Source organism: Ranitomeya imitator, chromosome 2 (assembly GCF_032444005.1).
Source record: "Ranitomeya imitator isolate aRanImi1 chromosome 2, aRanImi1.pri, whole genome shotgun sequence".
Classification (NCBI taxonomy): Eukaryota; Metazoa; Chordata; class Amphibia; order Anura; family Dendrobatidae; genus Ranitomeya; species Ranitomeya imitator.
In genome coordinates this window covers 391,138,505-391,162,663 of record NC_091283.1, presented here as the reverse complement: position 1 = coordinate 391,162,663, position 24,159 = coordinate 391,138,505, and the positions used below count along the sequence as shown (strand labels likewise).

Below are 24,159 nucleotides of genomic sequence, written 5' to 3'. Positions count from 1 at the left end.
GTATTTATTTAATGTCTCCTCACTACCTACTTCCTTTAATTCTCTAAATGCATTCTTTTTGTCTCTTATTGCGCCCCTTACAGCTCTATTTAGCCATATTGGTTTCCTCCTATTTCTAGTATGTTTATTCCCATGCGGTATATACTGTGCACAGGTCCTATCCAGGATGCTAATAAATGTCTCCCATTTTCTTTGTGTATTTTTATGTCTCAGGATATCGTCCCAGTTAATTGCACCAAGATCCTCTCTCATCCGTTGGAAATTTGCCCTCTTGAAGTTTAGTGTCCTTGTAACCCCTCTATTACACATCTTTTTAAAGGATACATATGAAAACGTATTATTTTGTGATCGCTATTCCCCAAGTGACCCCCAACCCTTATATTTGCTATGCGGTCTGGCCTGTTGGTTAATATTAGGTCTAGCAGTGCCCCCCTTCATGTTGGGCCCTGAACCAGTTGTGAAAGGTAATTGTCTCTCATAGTTGTCAAAAAACGATTACCTTTGCTGGAACTGCAGGTTTCTGTTCCCCAATCTAATTCAGGGTAGTTGAAGTCCCCCATAATAATGACTTCCCCTTGAGTCGCAGCTTCATCTATTTGCTTTACGAGGATATTCTCCATTGCTTCTATTATTTTTGGAGATTTATAACAAACCCCTATCAGTAATTTATTATTTTTTCCCCCTCCCCTTATCTCCACCCACAGGGATTCTACATTTTCATTAAATTCACCTATATTATCACGCAGGATGGGCTTTAAGGATGATTTTACATATAGGCACACACCACCCCCTGGCTTATCTGTACGGTCATTTCTGAACAGGCTATAGCCCTGCAAGTTAACAGTCCAGTCATGGCTCTCATCCAGCCACGTTTCAGATATCCCCACCATGTCATAATTATGCTCCAACAACATTAGTTCTAATTCGTCCATTTTGTTGGCGAGGCTTCTGGCATTAGTATACATGCACTTGATGTTCCTCTATGTACCTCTATTCTTTTTTTAAATTATTAACTGTTCTAACCCCACCCCCCATGCCACCGCCACCCCCAACTTCCTTATTTGTGCCCAGGTCTCTGTCTGCACTATCTTCCCCTCCTATAAATTGAATACCCTCCCCCTCAATCCCTAGTTTAAACACTCCTCCAACCTTCTAGCCATTTTCTCCCCCAGCACAGCTGCACCCTCCCCATTGAGGTGCAGCCCATCCCTAGCGTAGAGCCTGTAGCCAACTGAGAAGTCGGCCCAGTTCTGCAGGAACCCCAACCCCTCCTTCCTACACCAATTCTTGAGCCACTTATTAACCTCCCTAATCTCCTGTTGCCTCTCTGGCGTGGCACGTGGTACAGGCAGTATTTAGCAAAATACCACTTTGGAGGTCCTTGCTTTCAGCTTGCAGCCTAATTCCCTGAAATCATTTTTAAGGACCTTCTACCTACCTCTAACTTTGTCATTTGTGCCAATGTGCACCATGACCGCTGGGTCCTCACCAGCCCCTCCCAGTAATCTGTCCACCCGATCAGCGATGTGTCGGACTCGAGCGCCAGGTAGGCAGCACACCGTTCGACGATCCCTGTCTTTGTGACAGATTGCCCTATCTGTTCCCCTAATAATTGAATCCCCCACTACCAGCACCTGTCTGGCCTGCCCTGCTCTCCTATTTCCCTCCTTACTGGAGCAGTCACTCCTCCGGCTTTCAGAGGACATGCCTGGCTGCAGCAGTGCTACCCCTGTACTGGCACCCCCCTCATCTGCGAACTTAGCAAACTTATTGGGGTGTTCCAGATCAGGACTAGCCTCCCTGGCACTCTTCCCTCTACCCCGCTTCCTGTCACCCAGCTTGCTACTTCGTCGTCCTGCAGCTCCATCCTACCATCCCCCCCTCATCTATCCCATTGAGCGTCTGCTCAGTGAGCAGAAGACTCCTCTCCATATTGTCTATGGATCTCAGTGTCGCCAGCTGCACATTTAGATTCAGAATCTGGGTTTCCAAATGCACAACATGCTCATATCTCGCACAGCAGTATGCACCCTCGATCGGCTGCTCAAGGACTGCATACATGTGGCAAGATGTGCACTGGATGGCATTAACAATAGTGGAGCACATTTCATAATAGGGATTGCACCAGACAGAAAAGTTAAATAAAAAAAAAAGAAAGAAAGAAATACAAAGTATTAATAAAATATAGACAGCAATTCAGTAATTCTTCCCTTGCAAACTCCCTGAATCCAAAGTCACTGAATTCCATCAACCCAAAGAAATGTGCCATTGGGATGGAAGAAGTCAAGTAGTTAGGTAAATTGCAGGGAGGAGTAATATCAAACTCCAAGTGAATAGGGTTGATGCAATTCAAAATTGGCCACAAGTTACCACTCCCAAAGAAGCAGGTCAGAGCGTTTCTGGGCATCATGGGCTATTACTGTCGGTTTATCACTAATTTCACCATGATAGTGGCTCCTATGACAGACCTCAAGGATACGAAGTTAGCTATGGCAAAGTCTTCTCCAGAAGTGGAGACAGCATTCCAGGAACTGAGGCTAGACCTGTGCAAACAGCCAGTGTTAGTGGTTCCAGACTTCTCCAAGTTGTTTGTGGTCCAGAGGGCCACATTAGATGTCGGATTAGGTGCAGTCTTGTCTCAGGAAGTGAACAGCGAGAACACCCGATAATGTACCGGAGTCAGAAACTGTCTTCCTGCAAGAAGAACTACTGACCACATTGGTGGAATATTCAAAGCAGCACAAGGTGGCACACATGTCCCACATGGAGGCCCACTCATTGGTGATGAAGTGGTTTTGTTCTGCATAAGGACTCTGGCGTGCGCGCTGCAGATGAAACTCCACTATTGCCTGCTGCTGCTCGCACAGTCTCTCCAGCATATGCAAGGTGGAGTTCCACCTTGTTGGTACATCGCATATCACTCAGTGAGCGGAACGGCAGAAGTGATGCTGCTGTTCAGACAGGAGAGCAGTAGAGAGAATGCCGAAAAGGTGCACACAATGCCTACACTTTCAGCAGCAGCTCTGACAGGTGTGTGTAGTTTTTCAGGAAGCTCTTTTTCAGGAAGTTAGGCACATGCGCCAGGCAAGTGATGTGCGTCAAACCAGCTAGGCTCATGATCTTCCACCGACTCCTCAACTCTGCCCGCCTTGCCTGTCTGCTGCACACTGTAGAAAGATGCTGCAGTTGGCAACTGAGTTTCGTCATCATCTGACTTATCCTGCAGTGGTCCACTGACCATGTGCACTAGCCCACCCATGTACTCATCTGCCAACAAAAAAAGTGGTTGGGCATCAGTGCACTCAGTCTCTTGCTCTTGGACCAGAGCCAGGTAGGTGGGCTACGGAACCAAAGCCAGTGGAGTCATCAAACAGCAGAAGAGATTGCTCCATGACTTAGGGTCCAGACTGATTGGAGGTGAGTTGGAAGCCGGATGACCATTGTCCTCAGGTGCCAACTGTGCACTTTCCACAGTGGACCGGGTGGAAGATAATGCAAAGGATTCGAAACCACTCTCAGCCATCCAATCCAACACTTTTTCAGCATCTTGTGACCTCACCATCTGTGCATCAGTATTCAGGCCTACGAAAAAACACATAAAGTCAGGTCGGCTGTGTGCACCAGAGGAAGGTCTTGTATTTGGACACATAGCAGGTACAGAATGACCACATCCTCTCCATGCATCAACTACACCACCACCACCACCATCAGCAGCAGCTGCATCAACACCACCACGTCCACTATTTGATGATCTCATTTTTGGAAGTGGATTTTCTAAACACTACTGACAAAGATGGCGGAAGAGTAGATTTATTTGCAACACTACTAGAAAACACAGCGGTCTTCGCAAATTATTTATTTGGCCTAGAAATGGCAACAAGATGGCCGATGCTAATTATTTATTTGCAGCACTACTAGAAAACACACAGTGGCCCTATACAATTATTTCTTTGGCCAATAAATGGCAATGAAATGGCTGATGTCAATTTATTTGCAACACTACTAGAACACACATAGCGGCCCTGAAAAATTATTTATTTGGTCAATAAATGGCAACGAGATGGCTGATGTCAATTATTTATTTCCCAGACTACTAAAAAACACTAGTCCAGAAAAATTATTTTTTGGGCCTACTAATGGAAATGAGACGGCTGACAATATTTTTTTCTCAGACTACTAAAAAACATACAACGGCTTAAAGAACTTTACTCCCTCAGATGGGGGACGGCGGCGTACACACAGTGGCTTAAAGGAACAGTACTCCCACAGGTGGGGGGGTTGCATAGTACATACAGTGGCTTAATTTAAGAGTACTCCCACAAGTGGGGGTGCAGAGTACACACAGCAGCTTTTGGCACAGTACTACCACAGATGTATGATGCAGAGTACACACAGTGACTTGTCTCAATACTACCACTACCACAGATATAGGATGCAGAGTACACACGACATTTTTTTTGCACAGTGTGCGGTCAGAATTTGTCCCTCACTACAGTAAAGGATTCCAAACAAATTTAAATATTAGACAAAGATAACACAAAATGTAGTTTTTAAATTAAGGTCTTTATTATTAAGGAAAAAATAAATCCAAATCTACAGAACCCTGTGTGAAAAAGTGATTGCCCCATAAACCTAATCACTGGTTGGGCAACCCTTAGCAGCAACAACTCCACAGTGTTGGCACATCACATATCAACCTGTTGACTGGCATGGACAAAGACCTCTGCATCGATGCAAGTTGATGACCTGAGGGGTGCGAATGGCAGAAGTGAGCGCACAGCTTCCATGATGCTTTCTGCAGCAGCTCAACCAGGCCAGGATAGTGGCGGGGAAATTGATGTACCACCTAGTTGAGGACGTGAGCCATGCAAGGCATGTGTGTGAGCTTGCCTCGGCATAGGGCCACCACCAGGTTAGCACAGTTATCGGACATGGCCTTCCCTAGATGCAGGTTCTGCAGAGACAGCCATTGCTCAAACTCGGCCTGGAGAGCTGTCCACAACTCTTCAGCTGCCTGTTAATGGTGAGCCCTGGCTACGCAGTACAGAGGTGGTGGGATTTCGTTCTGCACTGTTGGTACACGTGTCTCATTAAGGAAGAGATTGAGGGCGCAGGTGTTGGCCCTAGAAGAGGTGGAGGAGGCAGAAGCAATGGAGAAAGTATGAGCACACAGCTTCCATGCTTTCTGCAGCAGCTCACCCAGGCCAGGATAGTGGCGGGGAAATTGATGTACCACCAAGTTGAGGACGTGAGCCATGCAAGGCATGTGTGTGAGCTTGCCTCGGCATAGGGCCACCACCAGCTTAGCACAGTTATTCGACACGGCCTTCCCTGGATGCAGGTTCAGCAGAGACAGCCATTGCTCAAACTCGGCCTGGAGAGCTGTCCACAACTCTTCAGCTGCCTGTTAATGGTGAGCCCTGGCTACGCAGTACAGAGGTGGTGGGAATTTGTTATGCACTGTTGGAACACGTGTCTCATTAAGGCAGAGATTGAGAGCGCATGTGTAGGCCCTAGAAGAGGTGGAGGAGGCAGAAGCAATGGAGAAAGTATGAAATACGAAATACGGAGGTTTGCCCTGCAAGCCTCGGTGATTCCAAGACTTGTGAAGCTGCCACTTCCCCGCCTGCCCCCACAGCCACTAGAGTCATCCAGTCCCCAGTCAGCGATGTAGCGCCTCCGTCTCGCTCTGCTCCCTGACCCTTACCTGTGGTTTCGGGGTCGCCGCTTCTGAGCGGTACCCGGTGGGGACGCCGGTCTCCTGGGGCTTCTGTCCCATCTCCCGTGTCATCTACCTCTGCTGCTGCTTCCTGGACTCTGTGCGTGCCCCGCAGGTCTCCGGGCTCATCTCTAAGGGCGAGCGCGTGCACTCCCGGTCTCTTAAAGAGACAGAGCACCATTTTCAAAATTGCTTTCAGCCGATGGCTGAGTCTCATACTATTTCAGGCACCTCTGCCTTTAGGGAGGTGCCTGAGCAACAAGTGTTTCCAGTTGCTAGTTCTCAGGTTCTCTGTGCCTGTGTGTTATGCCCTGCTAGAACTTCGCAAAAAACTGGTTTGTTTCCTCAGAGCTTCCACCATGCTTTCTCACACCTTAAGGGACTACACCAGCACTACCTGCTGCTCTGCATACCTGCTGTCGCCTGTCACCCACTAGAGCTGCATATCTTCTGCCTGGTTCTCCGCTACTTGCAGTACCTGCCTGCTCACCAGTCCAGCCAAGTCAGCTTCAACGTACCCGGTGTCTAACTGGAGGTAGCACCTTGCGTCTTCCGAACTTTCCATTCTGACGCTGTTCGAGGGGGTCTTACTTCGGGAGTCCGGGGTTCGCTTAGTCACGCCCCCTTCGGAGCCCCCTGGGTAGTGGTCTGTGGTTTCACAAAAATTTCAATAAACGAATGTGCACTTCACCATCTGTGCCACCATTTCCATTAGTTACAAGCGAGATGTAACGCCCTTGGAAATGCTTACTCGTCCAAGTGTCTGTGGTGAAATGCACCCTGGCAGATAGAGATTTTGTCAAGCAATCGTTGATGTTGTCTGTGACAAGCTGGTGTAGCTCAGGCACAGCTTTTTAGAGAAGTAATGGTGACTGGGTAACTTGTACTGGGGGACTGCTTTCGGAAACCGTCTATATCTACCAGGCGGAAAGGCAGCATTTCCATGGCCAACAGATTGGAGATGGTGGAGTTCAACCTCTAAGGCTACTTTCACACATCAGTTTTCGCCATCAGGCTCAATTCGTCGAATTTTGAGAAAAACGGATCCGTCGCAAATTGTGAAAAACTGATGCAACGGATCTGACTAGCTGATCCGGAGAAGGGGGAGAGAGAGAGAGAGAGATGCCAGAAAAACACTAATGCACATACCATAAAAAAAATCGGAGCATGCTCAGTTTAGAAAAATGGAATCCGTTGCCGGATTCTGTCATTTGATGGATCCGGCACCATAGGCTTGCATTCCACCAAACGCCAGATGGCGCTGGATCCGTCGCTGTCTGATTTTCCAAAGGACACAAAAAATGTTAGTATGTCCAGCTGCCGGAAAAACAATTTTCTACCGATCTGGTGAAGAACAGATGAAACGTGAAGCCATCCGTCGCTAATACAAGTCTATGAGAAATGTTGATTGCGCATGTGAAGGTTCATGCATGTAGTAGTCAAACTATTGCACTTTTTTCCTCAGTTTTTTCAGCAAAGTTGGCAAATAACATAAGTTGACTCATCCTTTGCGGTGTCAAAAAAGGCATAGGTTAGGCAACTCTTGCCGTCCCTGCAAGCATACACTGCTGGCCACAGCCACAGTTGTGGCTAAGGATGCAGTGCTCATCGTGGCTGCATCATTCTGTGTCGGTGCCGTACGGCGCAACGTAACCTCCCTGTCTTCCTCCTCTTCCACCTTCTCAGATGACCAACTCAGCTGCATGCCTCTGTGTTCAAGCCAAGTGGGATCTACAACCTCATCATCATCCTCTGTATTATCACATTTCTCACCCCAAGAGTCACCCTCCTCTTCCGACCCTGATAGCACAGCACAGTCCGTGTAAGCCTCAGATATCTGAGTCTCATCAGGTTCACCCCCCTCCCCGGTGGTTAACGTCTGGTAATGAGGATCAGGATGCTGCTCGGAACCCAACTTTGTCCTGACCCTGATCAAAGCTAAAAAATTTGGGACATCAGTGCAGATGATTTTCTCCCCTTGACTCTGAATCTTTGGAGTACACTTTTGATGCCCATGACATAGAATGTGTGAACAGCTCTGCAAACTCACCATTCTGTGATTCTCTACTTTCAGTTGGGCGTTTGGAGAGTTGTGACATGGGGGGGGGGGGGGGGGGAGCAAGGTTAATTTGGGTGCCACCTCTGTGGACTGTACTGAGCATGATATTAAGGTGGAGGAAGAGGAGGAAAGGCCACTTATAGCTGTGCTTGACATCTAGTGGAGCACATGCTCTTTCTGGGCCTCATCAAAAAGGCGTACCGCTGTGCATCTGCCAAACAAAGGTACTGGGTAGCCCGTCCATTAACAGAAGTTGTCAGTTGTGTTTGTATAGGACGTGACGTTTTTTGGTTCACTAATGCTTTCACTAACATTACCACCTACCCCATGTACATGTTGAACACCAAGCCTAATCCCCCTTCCACCATGACCTCGCTTTTTCCCAGTCATATTGCTGAGCTAGTGTGGCAGGATTACAGTATTAGCAACAAAGAATTAGATTATACTCTACACACAGCTGAATGTGAGCAACACTAAATGACAAGGTGAAATATGGTGTGCTGAATCACATTAGTCACAGAAGAAAGAAATATTTCAGTGTGGGTGAGGCCTATATGACAAATAAGATATGCTCCAAACAATTTTAAACTGAGATCTCAGTTACTGTATCACGCTAGTAATACAAGAAGGCATTTTTTTAGTGTGAATGAGGTCTGTGTAACCTAGAAGATAAGCTCCAAACAATTTCAAACTCTGATCTAGCCTGCTGTATCACATTTGTTACAGAAAAATATTTTTTTTTACGGAGCAACAGCTCTGCACACAGAACAATTTCACCACGACTAAATGACAACGTGGAATATGGCGTGCTCTATCACATTTGTAACAGAGAAAAACATTTTTTTAAATTTGCATGAGCTCTGCAGACAGCTGAATTTCACCACCACTAAATGACAAGGTGAGATATGGTGTGCTGATTGCCGTTGGCAATTGCCAAAAATTTTTTTTTTTACTGTGCAACAGTTGTACAGAAAGATGAATTTCATCGCCACTAAATTACAGGGTGAGATATGGTGGGCTGTATCACATTAGCAACTGCAAAGAAAAAAAAAATCTTACTGGCCAACAGCTCAAATGAACAGATCAATTTCACCGCCTCTAAATGACAAGGTGACAAATGCCTTGCTGAAAAAATAAGATTTAGAAAGGTGCATGGAGCACAACAGAAGCAGTGTACAACACACTTCTTTGACATGTGCCCTGCTGTCTTTGTCTGACGACCTCAGGAATGGTAGGCAGAAAAAAAAAAAATCTGCTAGATTGCTGGAAGGTCAATTTCACATCCACACAAGAGATTACCTATCTAAACTATCTGATTTAGGCTGTGTGCACATGTTGCAGATTTTTCGCGTTTTTTCGCTATAAAAACGCTATAAAACTGCAAAAAAAGGCATACATTATGCATCCCATCATTTAGAATGAATTCCGCAATTTTTGTGCACATGATGCATTTTTTTTCTGTGAAAAAAACGCATCGCAGTAAAAAATGCTGCATGTTCATTAGTTTTGCGAATTTTTTGCGGATTTCCCACTGTATAATGCATTGGGAAATGTCCAGAAAAATCCGCAAAAAAAAAGCACCAAAAACGTGGTAAAAACGCGCAAAAAAACGCATGCAGATTTCTTGCAGAAAATTTCAGGTTTTTCTCAGGAAATTTCTGCAAGAAATCCTGAACGTGTGCACATAGCCTAAGACAGGGTTTACATTGCGCTATGGCAGTCCGTTAGACGGACTACGTTACACCGCGGCATAACGCGGTGTAACGTAGTCCGGTAACGCCGCCATAGACTCCAATGTCGGACGCATCGCTAGCGCACGCCCACAATGGGCGTGCGCTAGCTATGTGCCGTCATTGAGTGACGGACCCCGAGACGCGGGCTGCAGCGTTTCCGGGTCCGTCACTGCTCGCGCAGATAGAGCTAGCAGATGCTCTATCTGCACTAGCGATGTGCCAAAGTCGGCACTTGCGTTCCAGCAGCCCGTTTAACGTATGTGTTGAACGGGCTGCTGTAACGCAGTGTGAACCCGGCTTTAGAAATAACTGCCTAGTTAACTAAATAAAATTTATCAGCACCCAGACCAGTATCAGGGGCAGCCTCTCTGTGCTGTTATATTGACAAAATGGAGCTAAAAAAAAAGATGTCCGCTCTTTGTATAGAGAGGGACATGTGATGTCAGCAGTCAATGACACAAGCCGTTGTGCTGGACATTGTGGGTGTTAAAGAAAAAAAGAGAGTGTTCCAGCTTCCATGTAGTCCGAAAGGAATAATTTATTGCTTGTATATAAGACAAAACTTGTGGAGGCAAGATTACATGACCAAATAGAGTATAGCAGCTACGCCTTTCAAACACACTAGGTGTTCTTTGTCAAAACTTTTGTCAAATTGTGGACGCTGCCTGTGTCCTGATTGTGTGCACACTGCAGCTAGGCAAAGTTAGAAAATAAAAAAAAGCTCTGGGCTCTCCCCTCCCCTTATCAAACGTGCCGCACGCTCATCATACACCATCACTATCCTAGCCAAAGTGCTCAAAATACCTTAGTGTCAACGCAAATATTTTCTAGCACTTTTTAACGAATGTTACCGATTTTTTTTTTCTGATTTTATAAAAATTTGTTTGCGTTTCACGAATCCGAATGTGCCATATTCATGCCGAATTTGTTTGGCGGATGTTTTTCAAATATATTTGGTCATCTCTTTTAAAGACGTACTTAAAATATTGACATTATTTTTTTTTTTTTTACAGTGGATGTCACAAACCACTGTCTGTATCGCATCCATAGGAAGCAACTGTTTAACATATGCATTACGGTGAATACGCTGGACAGAGGCCACTTGGTCTTAAAGGGTTATTCCCCCAAAAAGCCATTTTACCCCTGATCTCAATGATAAGAGAAAACTTACTGCTTGTTGGGGGACTGGCCACTGGGACCCCAAGTAATCCTGACAACAGGACTCTGCAGCTCTGTCATGAATGGATTGGAGTTGTGCATGCTTGACTTCTGCTCTGTTCAATGTCTATAGAACTGATGGAAATAGCCGCGTAGCGCTCAGCAGCGCTATAGAAAATGGAGATGGCAGAGGCCGAGCATTCACAACTTTGCTCCATTCAGGATGAGATTGCAGACACCTGTTCTCAGAATGTCTGGGGAGCTCAGCAGTCGGACCCCCAGTGATAAGCAAGTTAACTATGATCCTGGTTATAACGTGATTATGTTGTCAATAAACCTTTAGGGTCTGTTGACACGTTGTGGATTTGCCTGCGGATCCGCAGCGGATTTGGCCCTGCAGATCGGCAGCAGTTTTCCATCCGGTGTACAGTACCATATAAACCTATGGAAAACAAAATCCGCAGTGCACATGCTGCGGAAAATACAGCGCGGAAATGCTGTGGTTTATTTTCTGCAGCATGTCAATTCTTTGTGCGGATTCCACAGCGTTTTACACCTGTTTCATAATTGGAATCCGCAGGTGTAAAACCGCAGGTGAAATCCGCACAAAAACGCTGGAAATTCGCAATAAATCCAAGGGTAATCCGCAGGTAATAAGCAGTGCGTTTTACTTGAGGATTTTTCAAAAACTGAGCGGAAAAATCAGCACCGAAATCCGCAACGTGGGCACATAGCCTTAAAGAGTCAGGTCCATTCTCCTATTCCTTACAATTTCAGTATCATACATGAACCGGAAACAAATGTGCCCACATGCATTCATATACATGAACATACACACACATTAAATACACACAGATACACAAGCATATATACATGCATACACATACATACACAGATACACATACATATATACACCCATGCATATATGCACACAAACACACATGCTAATCTTCTATATCAGATGTCCAGCCATGGAGGTGGTCTGCCACATCGTTTATAGATCAGGTGGAGAGGACTGCACAAACCAGTGTGGAGGATTAGGACACAGTGCAGTGCAGTGCAGTGAGCCGTCCTCCCCGGACTCTAAGGCCAGTCTCACACATCCAGATAATTCCGGTACCGGAATTATCTGTGTCCGTGTGCCGGTGCGTTTCTGTGGCACATCACTGTGCCACCCGTGTGCCCACTGGGTACCACACGCACCGTGCGGGAGACAGCACTAAAGTTTAGCGCTGTCCCCTGCATCTGGTGCTGAAGCTGCGATTCATATCTTCCCTGCAGCAGCGTTTGCTGTAGAGAAGATATGAATAATCGTGTTTAAAATAAAGCTCCATGTGCCCAACCCCCTCCCACCCCTTGTGCGCCCCCCCGCTGTTATTAAAATACTCACCCGGCTCCCTCGCTGGCTGGCGCTGCTTCCTGTCCTGGCCGCAGCTTCTCCTGTATGAGCGGTCACGTGGGGCAGCTCATTTACAGTAATGAATATGCGGCTCCACCCCTATGGGAGGTGGAGCCGCATATTCATGACTCTAATGGAAGGCCCCACGTGACCGCTAATACAGTAGAAGGTGCGGCCAGGACAGGAAGCAGCGCCAGCCAGCGAGGGAGCCGGGTGAGCATTTTAATAACAGCGGGGGGCGCACAGGGGGTGGGCACATGGAGCTTTATTTTAAACACGATTATTCATATCTTCTCTACAGCAAACGCTGCTGCAGGGAAGATATGAATCGCGGCTTCAGCACCGGGGGGGGGACAGCGCTTACAGTAGCGCTGTCCCCTGCACGGCACACGGACTGCACACGGACAACAACATCCGTGTGCGGTACGTGTTTTACACGGACCCATTGACTTTAATGGGTCCGTGCAATTCATGCGCTCCCACGAACACTGACATGTCTCCGTGTTTGGCACACACACACACACACTGTATGTGTCTCACTGACATTGTATGTATGTATGTATATATATATATATATATATATATATATATATATATATATATATATATATATATATATATATATATAGACAGTATATATGTTTTAACAAATATTTGAGCCCATGGATCCATTCTATGTCTGTTTTTTCAAACCGGCGAGAAAATCTCGCAGTACGGATGCCATACGGAGGATGACATGCACAAAATACGCTGCCACACCCTGCCTACGGAGGAGATACGGATCACTATTTTGGGAAGATTTCTGTGTATTACGGCCGTAAAAAACGGACCGTATTTTCATACGCCTAGTGTGACGCCGGCCTAAGGGGCTCCATAGCAGATGCGTATACTTCTGCCTGCAAGGGCCCCCCTCCACCTTCGTGCCACGGTGCAGCTGCACTTTACATTTTATTGGGGACTTGTATAGACAACAAAGACATTACAGCATAACAATAATCACATAAATCAACAGATACCAAGAGGAATGAGGGCCCTGCTCACGAGCTTATAATCTATGAGGAAAAGGGGAGACTCAAAATGGATGAATAGAGCCTGTGACTTCTCTGCATTTAGTGGTCACTACTCACCTGTGTGGTTATCTGTAGGAATCTCCTCTTTACACCGCTCATCACCCCTCACATATGTCTCTGTAGTATTAATATGGGGCAGATCTTCACCCTGAAAGAATATTGTATAAGTCACTGACAGATGAAGACTAGTGATGAGCGAATATACTTGTTAATTGAGATTTCTCGAGCACGCTCGGGTGTCCTCCCAGTATTTTTTAGTGCTTGGAGATTTAGTTTTCTTCGCCGCGGCTGAATGATTTACATCTGTTATCACATGTGGGGTTGCCTGGTTGCTAGGGAATAGCCACATGTAATCAAGCTGGCTAAGAGATGTAAATCATTCAGCTGCAGCGAAGAAAACAAAGTTTCCGAGCACTAAAAAATACTCAGAGGACCCCCGAGCGTGCACGGGAAATCTCGAGTAACGAGTATATTCGCTCATCACTAATGAAGACGTTTGAGAAGATCCAGACAACATCTATTGTATATGATCACCTTTATCCTGTCATCTCCACCAGGTATGAAACATACACTGAATGGCCACATTACTAGAGACATCCATCTAGTGACACGTAGGATCTTCTTTGCAATTCAGAACCTCAGATATTAATCACGTCATAGATTGCACAAGGTGCTGAGATTGTTCCCCAGGAACACTGGCCCATGCCAACAGGATAGGTTCTTGCAGTTGCCGCAAATTAGATGAAGGTGCTGAGATGCTCTGAATAACCAATTGTACCTTGTCTCAGAGATGTTTTACAGGGTTAAGATGTGAGGACTGTGAAGGCGAGAAAACAAGGAAAACTCACTGTCATATTCCTGGTGTAAATGAAAGGAAGATCCTGGCACCTCCTGAAGCGAATTGCTATATGACATAAAGGTATATTTGTGATGCTGCAGGATATACTGTAATTACAGAACACTCATGAGTAGTGTTGAGCGATACCGTCCGATACTTGAAAGTATCGGTATCGGATAGTATCGGCCGATACCCGAAAAATATCGGATATCGCCGATACCGATATCCGATACCAATACAAGTCAATGGGACATCAAGTATCGGAAGGTATTCTCATGGTTCCCAGGGTCTGAAGGAGAGGAAACTCTCCTTCAGGCCCTGGGATCCATAGGGATGTGTAAAATAAAGAATTAAAATAAAAAATATTGATATATTTACCTCTCCGGCGGCCCCTGAACTCAGCGCGGGTAACCGGCAGGCTTCTTTGTTCAAAATCAGCGCTTTTAGGACCTGAGAATCACGTCCCGGCTTCTGATTGGTCGCGGGCCGCCCATGTGACCGCCACACGACCAATCACAAGCCGCAACGTCACCGCAAGCTATTAGCGCGCTCATTTTTGAAAAATGAGCGCGTTAATGACTTTCAAAGACGTAGCGGCTTGTGATTGGTCGCGTGGCCGCGACCAATCACAAGCCGCTACGTCTTTGAAAGTCATTAACGCGCTCATTTTTAAAAATGAGCGCGTTAATAGCTTGCGGTGACGTCGCGGCTTGTGATTGGTCGCGGCCACGCGACCAATCACAAGCCGCTACGTCTTTGAAAGTCATTAACGCGCTCATTTTTCAAAAATGAGCGCGCTAATAGCTTGCGGTGACGTCGCGGCTTGTGATTGGTCGCGTGGCGGTCACATGGGCGGCCCGCGACCAATCAGAAGCCGGGACGTGATTCTCAGGTCCTAAAAGCGCTGATTTTGAACAACGAAGCCTGCCGGTTACCCGCGCTGAGTCCAGGGGCCGCCGGAGAGGTAAATATATCAATATTTTTTATTTTAATTCTTTATTTTACACATCTCTATGTATCCGATACCGATACCCGATACCACAAAAGTATCGGATCTCGGTATCGGAATTCCGATACCGCAAGTATCGGCCGATACCCGATACTTGCGGTATCGGAATGCTCAACACTACTCATGAGTAGTACTGTAACTATATGGTTAATGTTATAGTTTATTATAGTCACTTTTATGTGATGGTTATGGGCTGTAGGTAGCTGGGTAGGGAAGAGTTCCAGTGGGTCAGTCCTGCAGCTAGACAGAGAAATTGAAGAGGGTCAGCCCTGCCACTGGAGAGGAGAGAGTTACAGAGGGTCAGACCTGCAGCTGGGAAAAAGAAGAGTTACAGATGATTAGCCCTGCACTTGAAAAGGAGAGTTACAGGGAGATAGGCCTTGTGCATGTTTCCTATGTAGGGCTCTGTAGAGCAAGGTTATGCTATTGTTTATAGTTGGCACTTGATGCATGATATTAGTTGTGTGGCCGGAGTGTCATAGTTGCATAGAAATACATGCTGTCATGCTCGGGTAGGGACAGCCACTGACCAGCACAGGCATTGTGGTGCAATCGCCATCCGAGTAAGACTAGTTTCACACTAGCGTTCCCCTGATGTGCGGCGGGCTGCGGACTTCCTCCGTGAAGCCCCGCCCTCGGCCGCACCTCCCCGCATGCGACCTGCGTACTTATATTTAACATTAGGTACGCAGGTCGTGCGGCTGTATGCGGATGGTGCCGCATGCGTCGTTTTGACGATGCGGGGACCAGCGGAGACGCAGCCATGTAGCATTTTTTTTTTACGCATCGTCAAAACGATGCATGCGGCACCATCCGCATACAGCCGCACGACCTGCGTACCTAATGCTAAATATAGGTACGCAGGTCGCATGCGGGCCGCATACAGATGTAGGTGGAGATAACAGCGGAGGTGTGGCCGAGGGCGGGGCTTCACGGAGGAAGTCAGCAGCCCGCCGCACATCAGGGGAACGCAAGTGTGAAACTGGCCTTATACGGCCGTTTGACTGTTTCCTTACACTGATTGATAAAACAAGACTAAACATAAGACCTGCACAAGCATTTACACATCATAGGGGAGATCTCTTAACACCTTCTATCCATCTACCTGATGATCCTGAGGAACATTGGGATCTTCTAGTTTACAGTCCTGAGGAAGAAGAGGACAGGGACATCTCTCTGGTGTTGTCATCTTACTGGATAGAACTGGAGGAAACACATACAGGAACTGAATTCATTCTTTACATACAGATAATTATAGGCCGTGTGTATTTAGTGCTGTCTATTACCTGGTGATGTGAGGGGCTGGGGAACCTCCATCATGACATCATTGTACAGATCTTTGTGTCCTTCTAAATACTCCCACTCCTCCATGGAGAAATAGACGGCGACATCCTGACACCTTATAGGAACCTGACACATACAATGATACCGTCATCCGCCGATACCTCCATAGCGTTACTGTATAATGTCCCAGCATTCCCAGCAGTGTCACCTCTCCAGTCAGCAGCTCAATCATCTTGTAGGTGAGTTCTAGGATCTTCTGGTCATTGATGTCCTCATGTATCAGGGGGTGAGGTGGAGACCCTGTGATTGGGCTCAGGGGTCTTCCCCATCCCTCAGACACAGGGGCCTGACAGCGCTCACTAGAGGTCTTCTTCACTACTGTGTAATCCTGGTTATGGAGAGACACATTAATAAATCTCACTACAGACATTCCCAGAGTCTTCACCTCTCCAGTTCTGTCCATCTGTTATTCCCATAGATAACAATGATGTAATGTGACGTCATCAGAATCTCTCACCTCTCCAGTAAGCCTAAAGAGGATCTCTAGGTTGAGGTGTAATATCCTCTCCGCCATCTTGTCCCTGTCCCTATCCATCCTTGTAGGGTCACTCAGGAGAATTCTCTTATATAGAAGATCTCCGCTGAGAGGATCCGATACTGTAGTAACCTGAATGGGGAGAAGATCACGATGGAACATAAATTTCCCATGTAAGAAATCTCCGGAGCAGTTACCGGCTTTACATGATCATTACATCCCGTCATGGCCCGGTCCTGCTGTTTGTCGCTCTCTAGTGTTTCCCTTATTTTTCAACTACTTGTCCTTTATGTACCATTTCTATACAACCATATATAGTAATTTTGCACCTTTTCTTGGCTGTACTCAAATAACGTATTTTCCGGTGTATAAGACGACTTTTTAACCCCTGAAAATCTTCTCAAAAGTCTGGGGTCGTCTTATACTCCAGTGTCATCTTATAGAGCGGGTGTGGAGCAACCTGCGGTCACCACATATGGTGGGGGGAGCGGTCCTGATGATGAGGTGACGGGGCACCTCACCGGGAAGGTGTAAGTGAAGCAAGCTGCAGGCGTCCGTGACAACAGAGGAATGGAAAAAAAGAGAGAGCGGCGCTGTGCCCAGAAAAACACGCCTCTTTCACCTGTCCGGCCCGCCTTTGTATCCCATTACTTACTTCTCTGCCTCTCAGATCTCGCACATTCACTGTAGCCGGCTGTACCCTAATGTGCAGAATCGTGGTGCTCCCCCAGGACTAAGTCCTGTCCCCTCTATCACACAGTCCCTGCTCCCCCATTACCGCTCACCAGTGCAGACTCCTCCCCTCAGCTCTTACATGTGGAGCCGGCTGTACCCTAATGTGCAGAGTCCCGGTGCCCCCCAGGACTGAGTCCTGTCCCCTCTATCACACAGTCCCTGCTCCCCCATTACCGCTCACCAGTGCAGACTCCTCCCCTCAGCTCTTACATGTGGAGCCGGCTGTACCCTAATGTGCAGAGTCCCGGTGCCCCCCAGGACTGAGTCCTGTCCCCTCTATCACACAGTCCCTGCTCCCCCATTACCGCTCACCAGTGCAGACTTCTCCCTTCAGCTCTTACATGTGGAGCCGGCTGTACCCTAATGTGCAGAGTCCCGGTGCCCCCCAGGACTGAGTCCTGTCCCCTCTATCACACAGTCCCTGCTCCCCCATTACCACTCACCAGTGCAGACTTCTCCCGTCAGCTCTTACATATGGAGCCGGCTGTACCCTAATGTGCAGAGTCCCGGTGCCCCCCAGGACTGAGTCCTGTCCCCTCTATCACACAGTCCCTGCTCCCCCATTACCGCTCACCAGTGCAGACTTCTCCCTTCAGCTCTTACATGTGGAGCCGGCTGTACCCTAATGTGCAGAGTCCCGGTGCCCCCCCAGGACTGAGTCCTGTCCCCTCTATCACACAGTCCCTGCTCCCCCATTACCACTCACCAGTGCAGACTTCTCCCTTCAGCTCTTACATGTGGAGCCGGCTGTACCCTAATGTGCAGAGTCCCGGTGCCCCCCAGGACTGAGTCCTGTCCCCTCTATCACACAGTCCCTGCTCCCCCATTACCGCTCACCAGTGAAGACTTCTCCCTTCAGCTCTTACATGTGGAGCCGGCTGTACCCTAATGTGCAGAGTCCCGGTGCCCCCCACGACTGAGTCCTGTCCCCTCTATCACACAGCCCCTGCTCCCCCATTACCACTCACCAGTGCAGACTTCTCCCGTCAGCTCTTACATATGGAGCCGGCTGTACCCTAATGTGCAGAGTCCCGGTGCCCCCCAGGACTGAGTCCTGTCCCCTCTATCACACAGTCCCTGCTCCCCCATTACCACTCACCAGTGCAGACTTCTCCCGTCAGCTCTTACATATGGAGCCGGCTGTACCCTAATGTGCAGAGTCCCGGTGCCCCCCAGGACTGAGTCCTGTCCCCTCTATCACACAGTCCCTGCTCCCCCATTACCGCTCACCAGTGCAGACTTCTCCCTTCAGCTCTTACATGTGGAGCCGGCTGTACCCTAATGTGCAGAGTCCCGGTGCCCCCCCAGGACTGAGTCCTGTCCCCTCTATCACACAGTCCCTGCTCCCCCATTACCACTCACCAGTGCAGACTTCTCCCTTCAGCTCTTACATGTGGAGCCGGCTGTACCCTAATGTGCAGAGTCCCGGTGCCCCCCAGGACTGAGTCCTGTCCCCTCTATCACACAGTCCCTGCTCCCCCATTACCGCTCACCAGTGCAGACTTCTCCCTTCAGCTCTTACATGTGGAGCTGGCTGTACCCTAATGTGCAGAGTCCCGGTGCCCCCCAGGACTGAGTCCTGTCCCCTCTATCACACAGTCCCTGCTCCCCCATTACCGCTCACCAATGCAGACTTCTCCCTTCAGCTCTTACATGTGGAGCCGGCTGTATCCTAATGTGCAGAGTCCCGGTGCCCCCAGGACTGAGTCCTGTCCCCTCTATCACACAGTCCCTGCCCCCCATTACCGCTCACCAGTGCAGACTTCTCCCTTCAGCTCTTACATATGGAGCCGGCTGTACCCTAATGTGCAGAGTCCCGGTGCCCCCCAGGACTGAGTCCTGTCCCCTCTATCACACAGTCCCTGCTCCCCCATTACCGCTCACCAGTGAAGACTTCTCCCTTCAGCTCTTACATGTGGAGCCGGCTGTACCCTAATGTGCAGAGTCCCGGTGCCCCCCACGACTGAGTCCTGTCCCCTCTATCACACAGTCCCTGCTCCCCCATTACCGCTCACCAGTGCAGACTTCTCCCTTCAGCTCTTACATATGGAGCCGGCTGTACCCTAATGTGCAGAGTCCCGGTGCCCCCCACGACTGAGTCCTGTCCCCTCTATCACACAGTCCCTGCTCCCCCATTACCGCTCACCAGTGCAGACTTCTCCCTTCAGCTCTTACATGTGGAGCCGGCTGTACCCTAATGTACAGAGTCCCGGTGCCCCCAGGACTGAGTCCTGTCCCCTCTATCACACAGTCCCTGCCCCCCATTACCGCTCACCAGTGCAGACTTCTCCCTTCAGCTCTTACATGTGGAGCCGGCTGTACCCTAATGTGCAGAGTCCCGGTGCCCCCCAGGACTGAGTCCTGTCCCCTCTATCACACAGTCCCTGCTCCCCCATTACCGTTCACCAGTGCAGACTTCTCCCTTCAGCTCTTACATGTGGAGCCGGCTGTACCCTAATGTGCAGAGTCCCAGTGCCCCCCAGGACTGAGTCCTGTCCCCCCTATCACACAGTCCCTTCTCCCCCATTACTGATCACCAGTGCAGACTTCTCCCTTCAGCTCTTACATATGGAGCCGGCTGTACCCTAATGTGCAGAGTCCTGGTGCCCCCCAGGACTGAGTCCTGTCCCCTCTATCACACAGTCCCTACTCCCCCATTACCGCTCACCAGTGCAGACTTCTCCTTCAGCTCTTACATATGGAGCCGGCTGTACCCTAATGTGCAGAGTCCCGGTGCCCCCCAGGACTGAGTCCTGTCCCCCCTATCACACAGTCCCTGCTCCCCCATTACCACTCACCAGTGCAGACTTCTCCCTTCAGCTCTTACATGTGGAGCCGGCTGTACCCTAATGTGCAGAGTCCCGGTGCCCCCCAGGACTGAGTCCTGTCCCCTCTATCACACAGCCCCTGCTCCCCCATTACCACTCACCAGTGCAGACTTCTCCCTTCAGCTCTTACATGTGGAGCCGGCTGTACCCTAATGTGCAGAGTCCCGGTGCCCCCCAGGACTGAGTCCTGTCCCCTCTATCACACAGTCCCTGCTCCCCCATTACCGCTCACCAGTGCAGACTTCTCCCTTCAGCTCTTACATGTGGAGCCGGCTGTACCCTAATGTGCAGAGTCCCGGTGCCCCCCAGGACTGAGTCCTGTCCCCTCTATCACACAGCCCCTGCTCCCCCATTACCACTCACCAGTGCAGACTTTTCCCTTCAGCTCTTACATGTGGAGGCGGCTGTACCCTAATGTGCAGAGTCCCGGTGCCCCCCAGGACTGAGTCCTGTCCCCTCTATCACACAGTCCCTGCCCCCCCATTACCGCTCACTAGTGCAGACTTCTCCCTTCAGCTCTTACATGTGGAGCCGGCTGTACCCTAATGTGCAGAGTCCCGGTGCCCCCCAGGACTGAGTCCTGTCCTCTCTATCACACAGTCCCTGCTCCCCCATTACCGCTCACCAGTGCAGACTTCTCCCTTCAGCTCTTACATGTGGAGCCGGCTGTACCCTAATGTGCAGAGTCCCGGTGCCCCCCAGGACTGAGTCCTGTCCCCTCTATCACACAGTCCCTGCTCCCCCATTACTGCTCACCAGTGCAGACTTCTCTCTTCAGCTCTTACATGTGGAGCCGGCTGTACCCTAATGTGCAGAGTCCCGGTGCCCCCCAGGACTGAGTCCTGTCCCCTCTATCACACAGTCCCTGCTCCCCCATTACCGCTCACCAGTGCAGACTTCTCCCTTCAGCTCTTACATGTGGAGCTGGCTGTACCCTAATGTGCAGAGTCCCGGTGCCCCCCAGGACTGAGTCCTGTCCCCTCTATCACACAGTCCCTGCTCCCCCATTACCGCTCACCAATGCAGACTTCTCCCTTCAGCTCTTACATGTGGAGCCGGCTGTATCCTAATGTGCAGAGTCCCGGTGCCCCCAGGACTGAGTCCTGTCCCCTCTATCACACAGTCCCTGCCCCCCATTACCGCTCACCAGTGCAGACTTCTCCCTTCAGCTCTTACATGTGGAGCCGGCTGTACCCTAATGTGCAGAGTCCCGGTGCCCCCCAGGACTGAGTCCTGTCCCCTCTATCACACAGTCCCTGCTCCCCCATTACCGCTCACCAGTGCAGACTTCTCCCTTCAGCTCTTACATGTGGAGCCGGCTGTACCCTAATGTGCAGAGTCCCAGTGCCCCCCAGGACTGAGTCCTGTCCCCCCTATCACACAGTCCCTTCTCCCCCATTACTGATCACCAGTGCAGACTTCTCCCTTCAGCTCTTACATGTGGAGCCGGCTGTACCCTAATGTGCAGAGTCCCGGTGCCCCCCAGGACTGAGTCCTGTCCCCTCTATCACACAGTCCCTGCTCCCCCATTACCGCTCACCAGTGCAGACTTCTCCTTCAGCTCTTACATATGGAGCCGGCTGTACCCTAATGTGCAGAGTCCTGGTGCCCCCCAGGACTGAGTCCTGTCCCCTCTATCACACAGTCCCTACTCCCCCATTACCGCTCACCAGTGCAGACTTCTCCTTCAGCTCTTACATATGGAGCCGGCTGTACCCTAATGTGCAGAGTCCCGGTGCCCCCCAGGACTGAGTCCTGTCCCCCCTATCACACAGTCCCTGCTCCCCCATTACCGCTCACCAGTGCAGACTTCTCCCTTCAGCTCTTACATGTGGAGCCGGCTGTACCCTATTGTGCAGAGTCCCGGTGCCCCCCAGGACTGAGTCCTGTCCCCTCTATCACACAGCCCCTGCTCCCCCATTACCACTCACCAGTGCAGACTTCTCCCTTCAGCTCTTACATGTGGAGCCGGCTGTACCCTAATGTGCAGAGTCCCGGTGCCCCCCAGGACTGAGTCCTGTCCCCTCTATCACACAGTCCCTGCTCCCCCATTACCGCTCACCAGTGCAGACTTCTCCCTTCAGCTCTTACATGTGGAGCCGGCTGTACCCTAATGTGCAGAGTCCCGGTGCCCCCCAGGACTGAGTCCTGTCCCCTCTATCACACAGTCCCTGCCCCCCCATTACCACTCACCAGTGCAGACTTTTCCCTTCAGCTCTTACATGTGGAGCCGGCTGTACCCTAATGTGCAGAGTCCCGGTGCCCCCCAGGACTGAGTCCTGTCCCCTCTATCACACAGTCCCTGCTCCCCCATTACCGCTCACCAGTGCAGACTTCTCCCTTCAGCTCTTACATGTGGAGCCGGCTGTACCCTAATGTGCAGAGTCCCGGTGCCCCCCAGGACTGAGTCCTGTCCCCTCTATCACACAGTCCCTGCTCCCCCATTACTGCTCACCAGTGCAGACTTCCCCCTTCAGCTCTTACATGTGGAGCCGGCTGTACCCTAATGTGCAGAGTCCCGGTGCCCCCCAGGACTGAGTCCTGTCCCCTCTATCACACAGTCCCTGCCCCCCCATTACCGCTCACCAGTGCAGACTTCTCCCTTCAGCTCTTACATGTGGAGCCGGCTGTACCCTAATGTGCAGAGTCCCGGTGCCCCCCAGGACTGAGTCCTGTCCCCTCTATCACACAGTCCCCGCACCCCCATTACTGCTCACCAGTGCAGACTTCTCCCTTCAGCTCTTACATGTAGAGCCGGCTGTACCCTAATGTGCAGAGTCCCGGTGCCCCCCAGGACTGAGTCCTGTCCCCTCTATCACACAGTCCCTGCTCCCCATTACCGCTCACCAGTGCAGACTTCTCCCTTCAGCTCTTACATGTGGAGCCGGCTGTACCCTAATGTGCAGAGTCCCGGTGCCCCCCAGGACTGAGTCCTGTCCCCTCTATCACACAGTCCCTGCTCCCCCATTACCGCTCACCAGTGCAGACTTTGATGTCTCCCATCAGCTCTTACATGTCGCTGCTTCCTGCACAGAAAGCCCTTCAGTTCCTACAAGCCCCCATCCTGCTTCTCTCCCCATGTGACTGATCACATGACTGTGACGTCATCACAGGTCCTGGAAGCAGAAGTCCAGAATAGAGAGAGGGAGAAACTGTGCTCCACCACATCAGGCAAATCTTTCTTCCCCTCCAGCACGCCTCCGGCCACAGACATTTTCTACCTCTTTCTGATCTGAATGCAGCAGCGGAGACAAGAGGCCGAATTAACAATCTGCTTCTACTTTATTAACTTAACAGGGTTGCGAAAGCTTGGTCTCAGTCGCAGGTTATGGGTCTTGCAAAATGACCCAAAACACACAGCTAAAAACACCCAAGAATGGCTAAGAGGAAAACATTAGACTATTCTGAAGTGGCCTTCTATGAGCCCTGACCTAAATCCAATTGAGCATCTCCATGGCCTCAGGGGAGGAACAGGAGGTAAATGACTTAGGTGAAGTAGAACCCAGGTAGTAGGGCCCTTTGTCTCTTTTGATCTCCTTGGCACATTCCTGAAAACGCAGATCTGTTTGGGTTGCAAGGGATATCAGGTCGTCCAAGGTGGTAGGCTTGTCCCGTCCCGCCAGCTCATCCTTGACTCTTCCCGACAAACACTCCCAGAAGGTAGCCAGCAAGGACTTGAGAGTGCGGAACCGAACAGCATATTGAGGCACCGTGAGCGTTCCTTGACGTAGGCGGAGCAGAGCTGAAGCTGTCGACGTGACTCAACCAGGTTAATCTAAGATCCTGCAAAAT

At 49.7% G+C, this 24,159-nt stretch overlaps 1 protein-coding gene across 1 annotated transcript in view; it reads right to left on the bottom strand.

Moving 5' to 3' along the window:
* The window catches only part of LOC138667006 (oocyte zinc finger protein XlCOF7.1-like), a 45,067-nt gene extending 21,610 nt beyond the window's left edge, over nt 1-23,457 (bottom strand). The window contains exons 1-6 of the mRNA XM_069755228.1: nt 23,346-23,457; nt 16,787-16,936; nt 16,478-16,657; nt 16,272-16,395; nt 16,091-16,188; nt 13,196-13,286 (exon numbers count right to left, since the gene is read on the bottom strand). Coding sequence (XP_069611329.1) covers nt 13,196-13,286; nt 16,091-16,188; nt 16,272-16,395; nt 16,478-16,657; nt 16,787-16,864 — 571 coding nt within the window. The 5' untranslated portion in view covers nt 16,865-16,936; nt 23,346-23,457. The remainder of the gene's footprint in view (nt 1-13,195; nt 13,287-16,090; nt 16,189-16,271; nt 16,396-16,477; nt 16,658-16,786; nt 16,937-23,345) is intronic.
* Between the last annotated feature and the right edge of the window lie 702 nt (nt 23,458-24,159).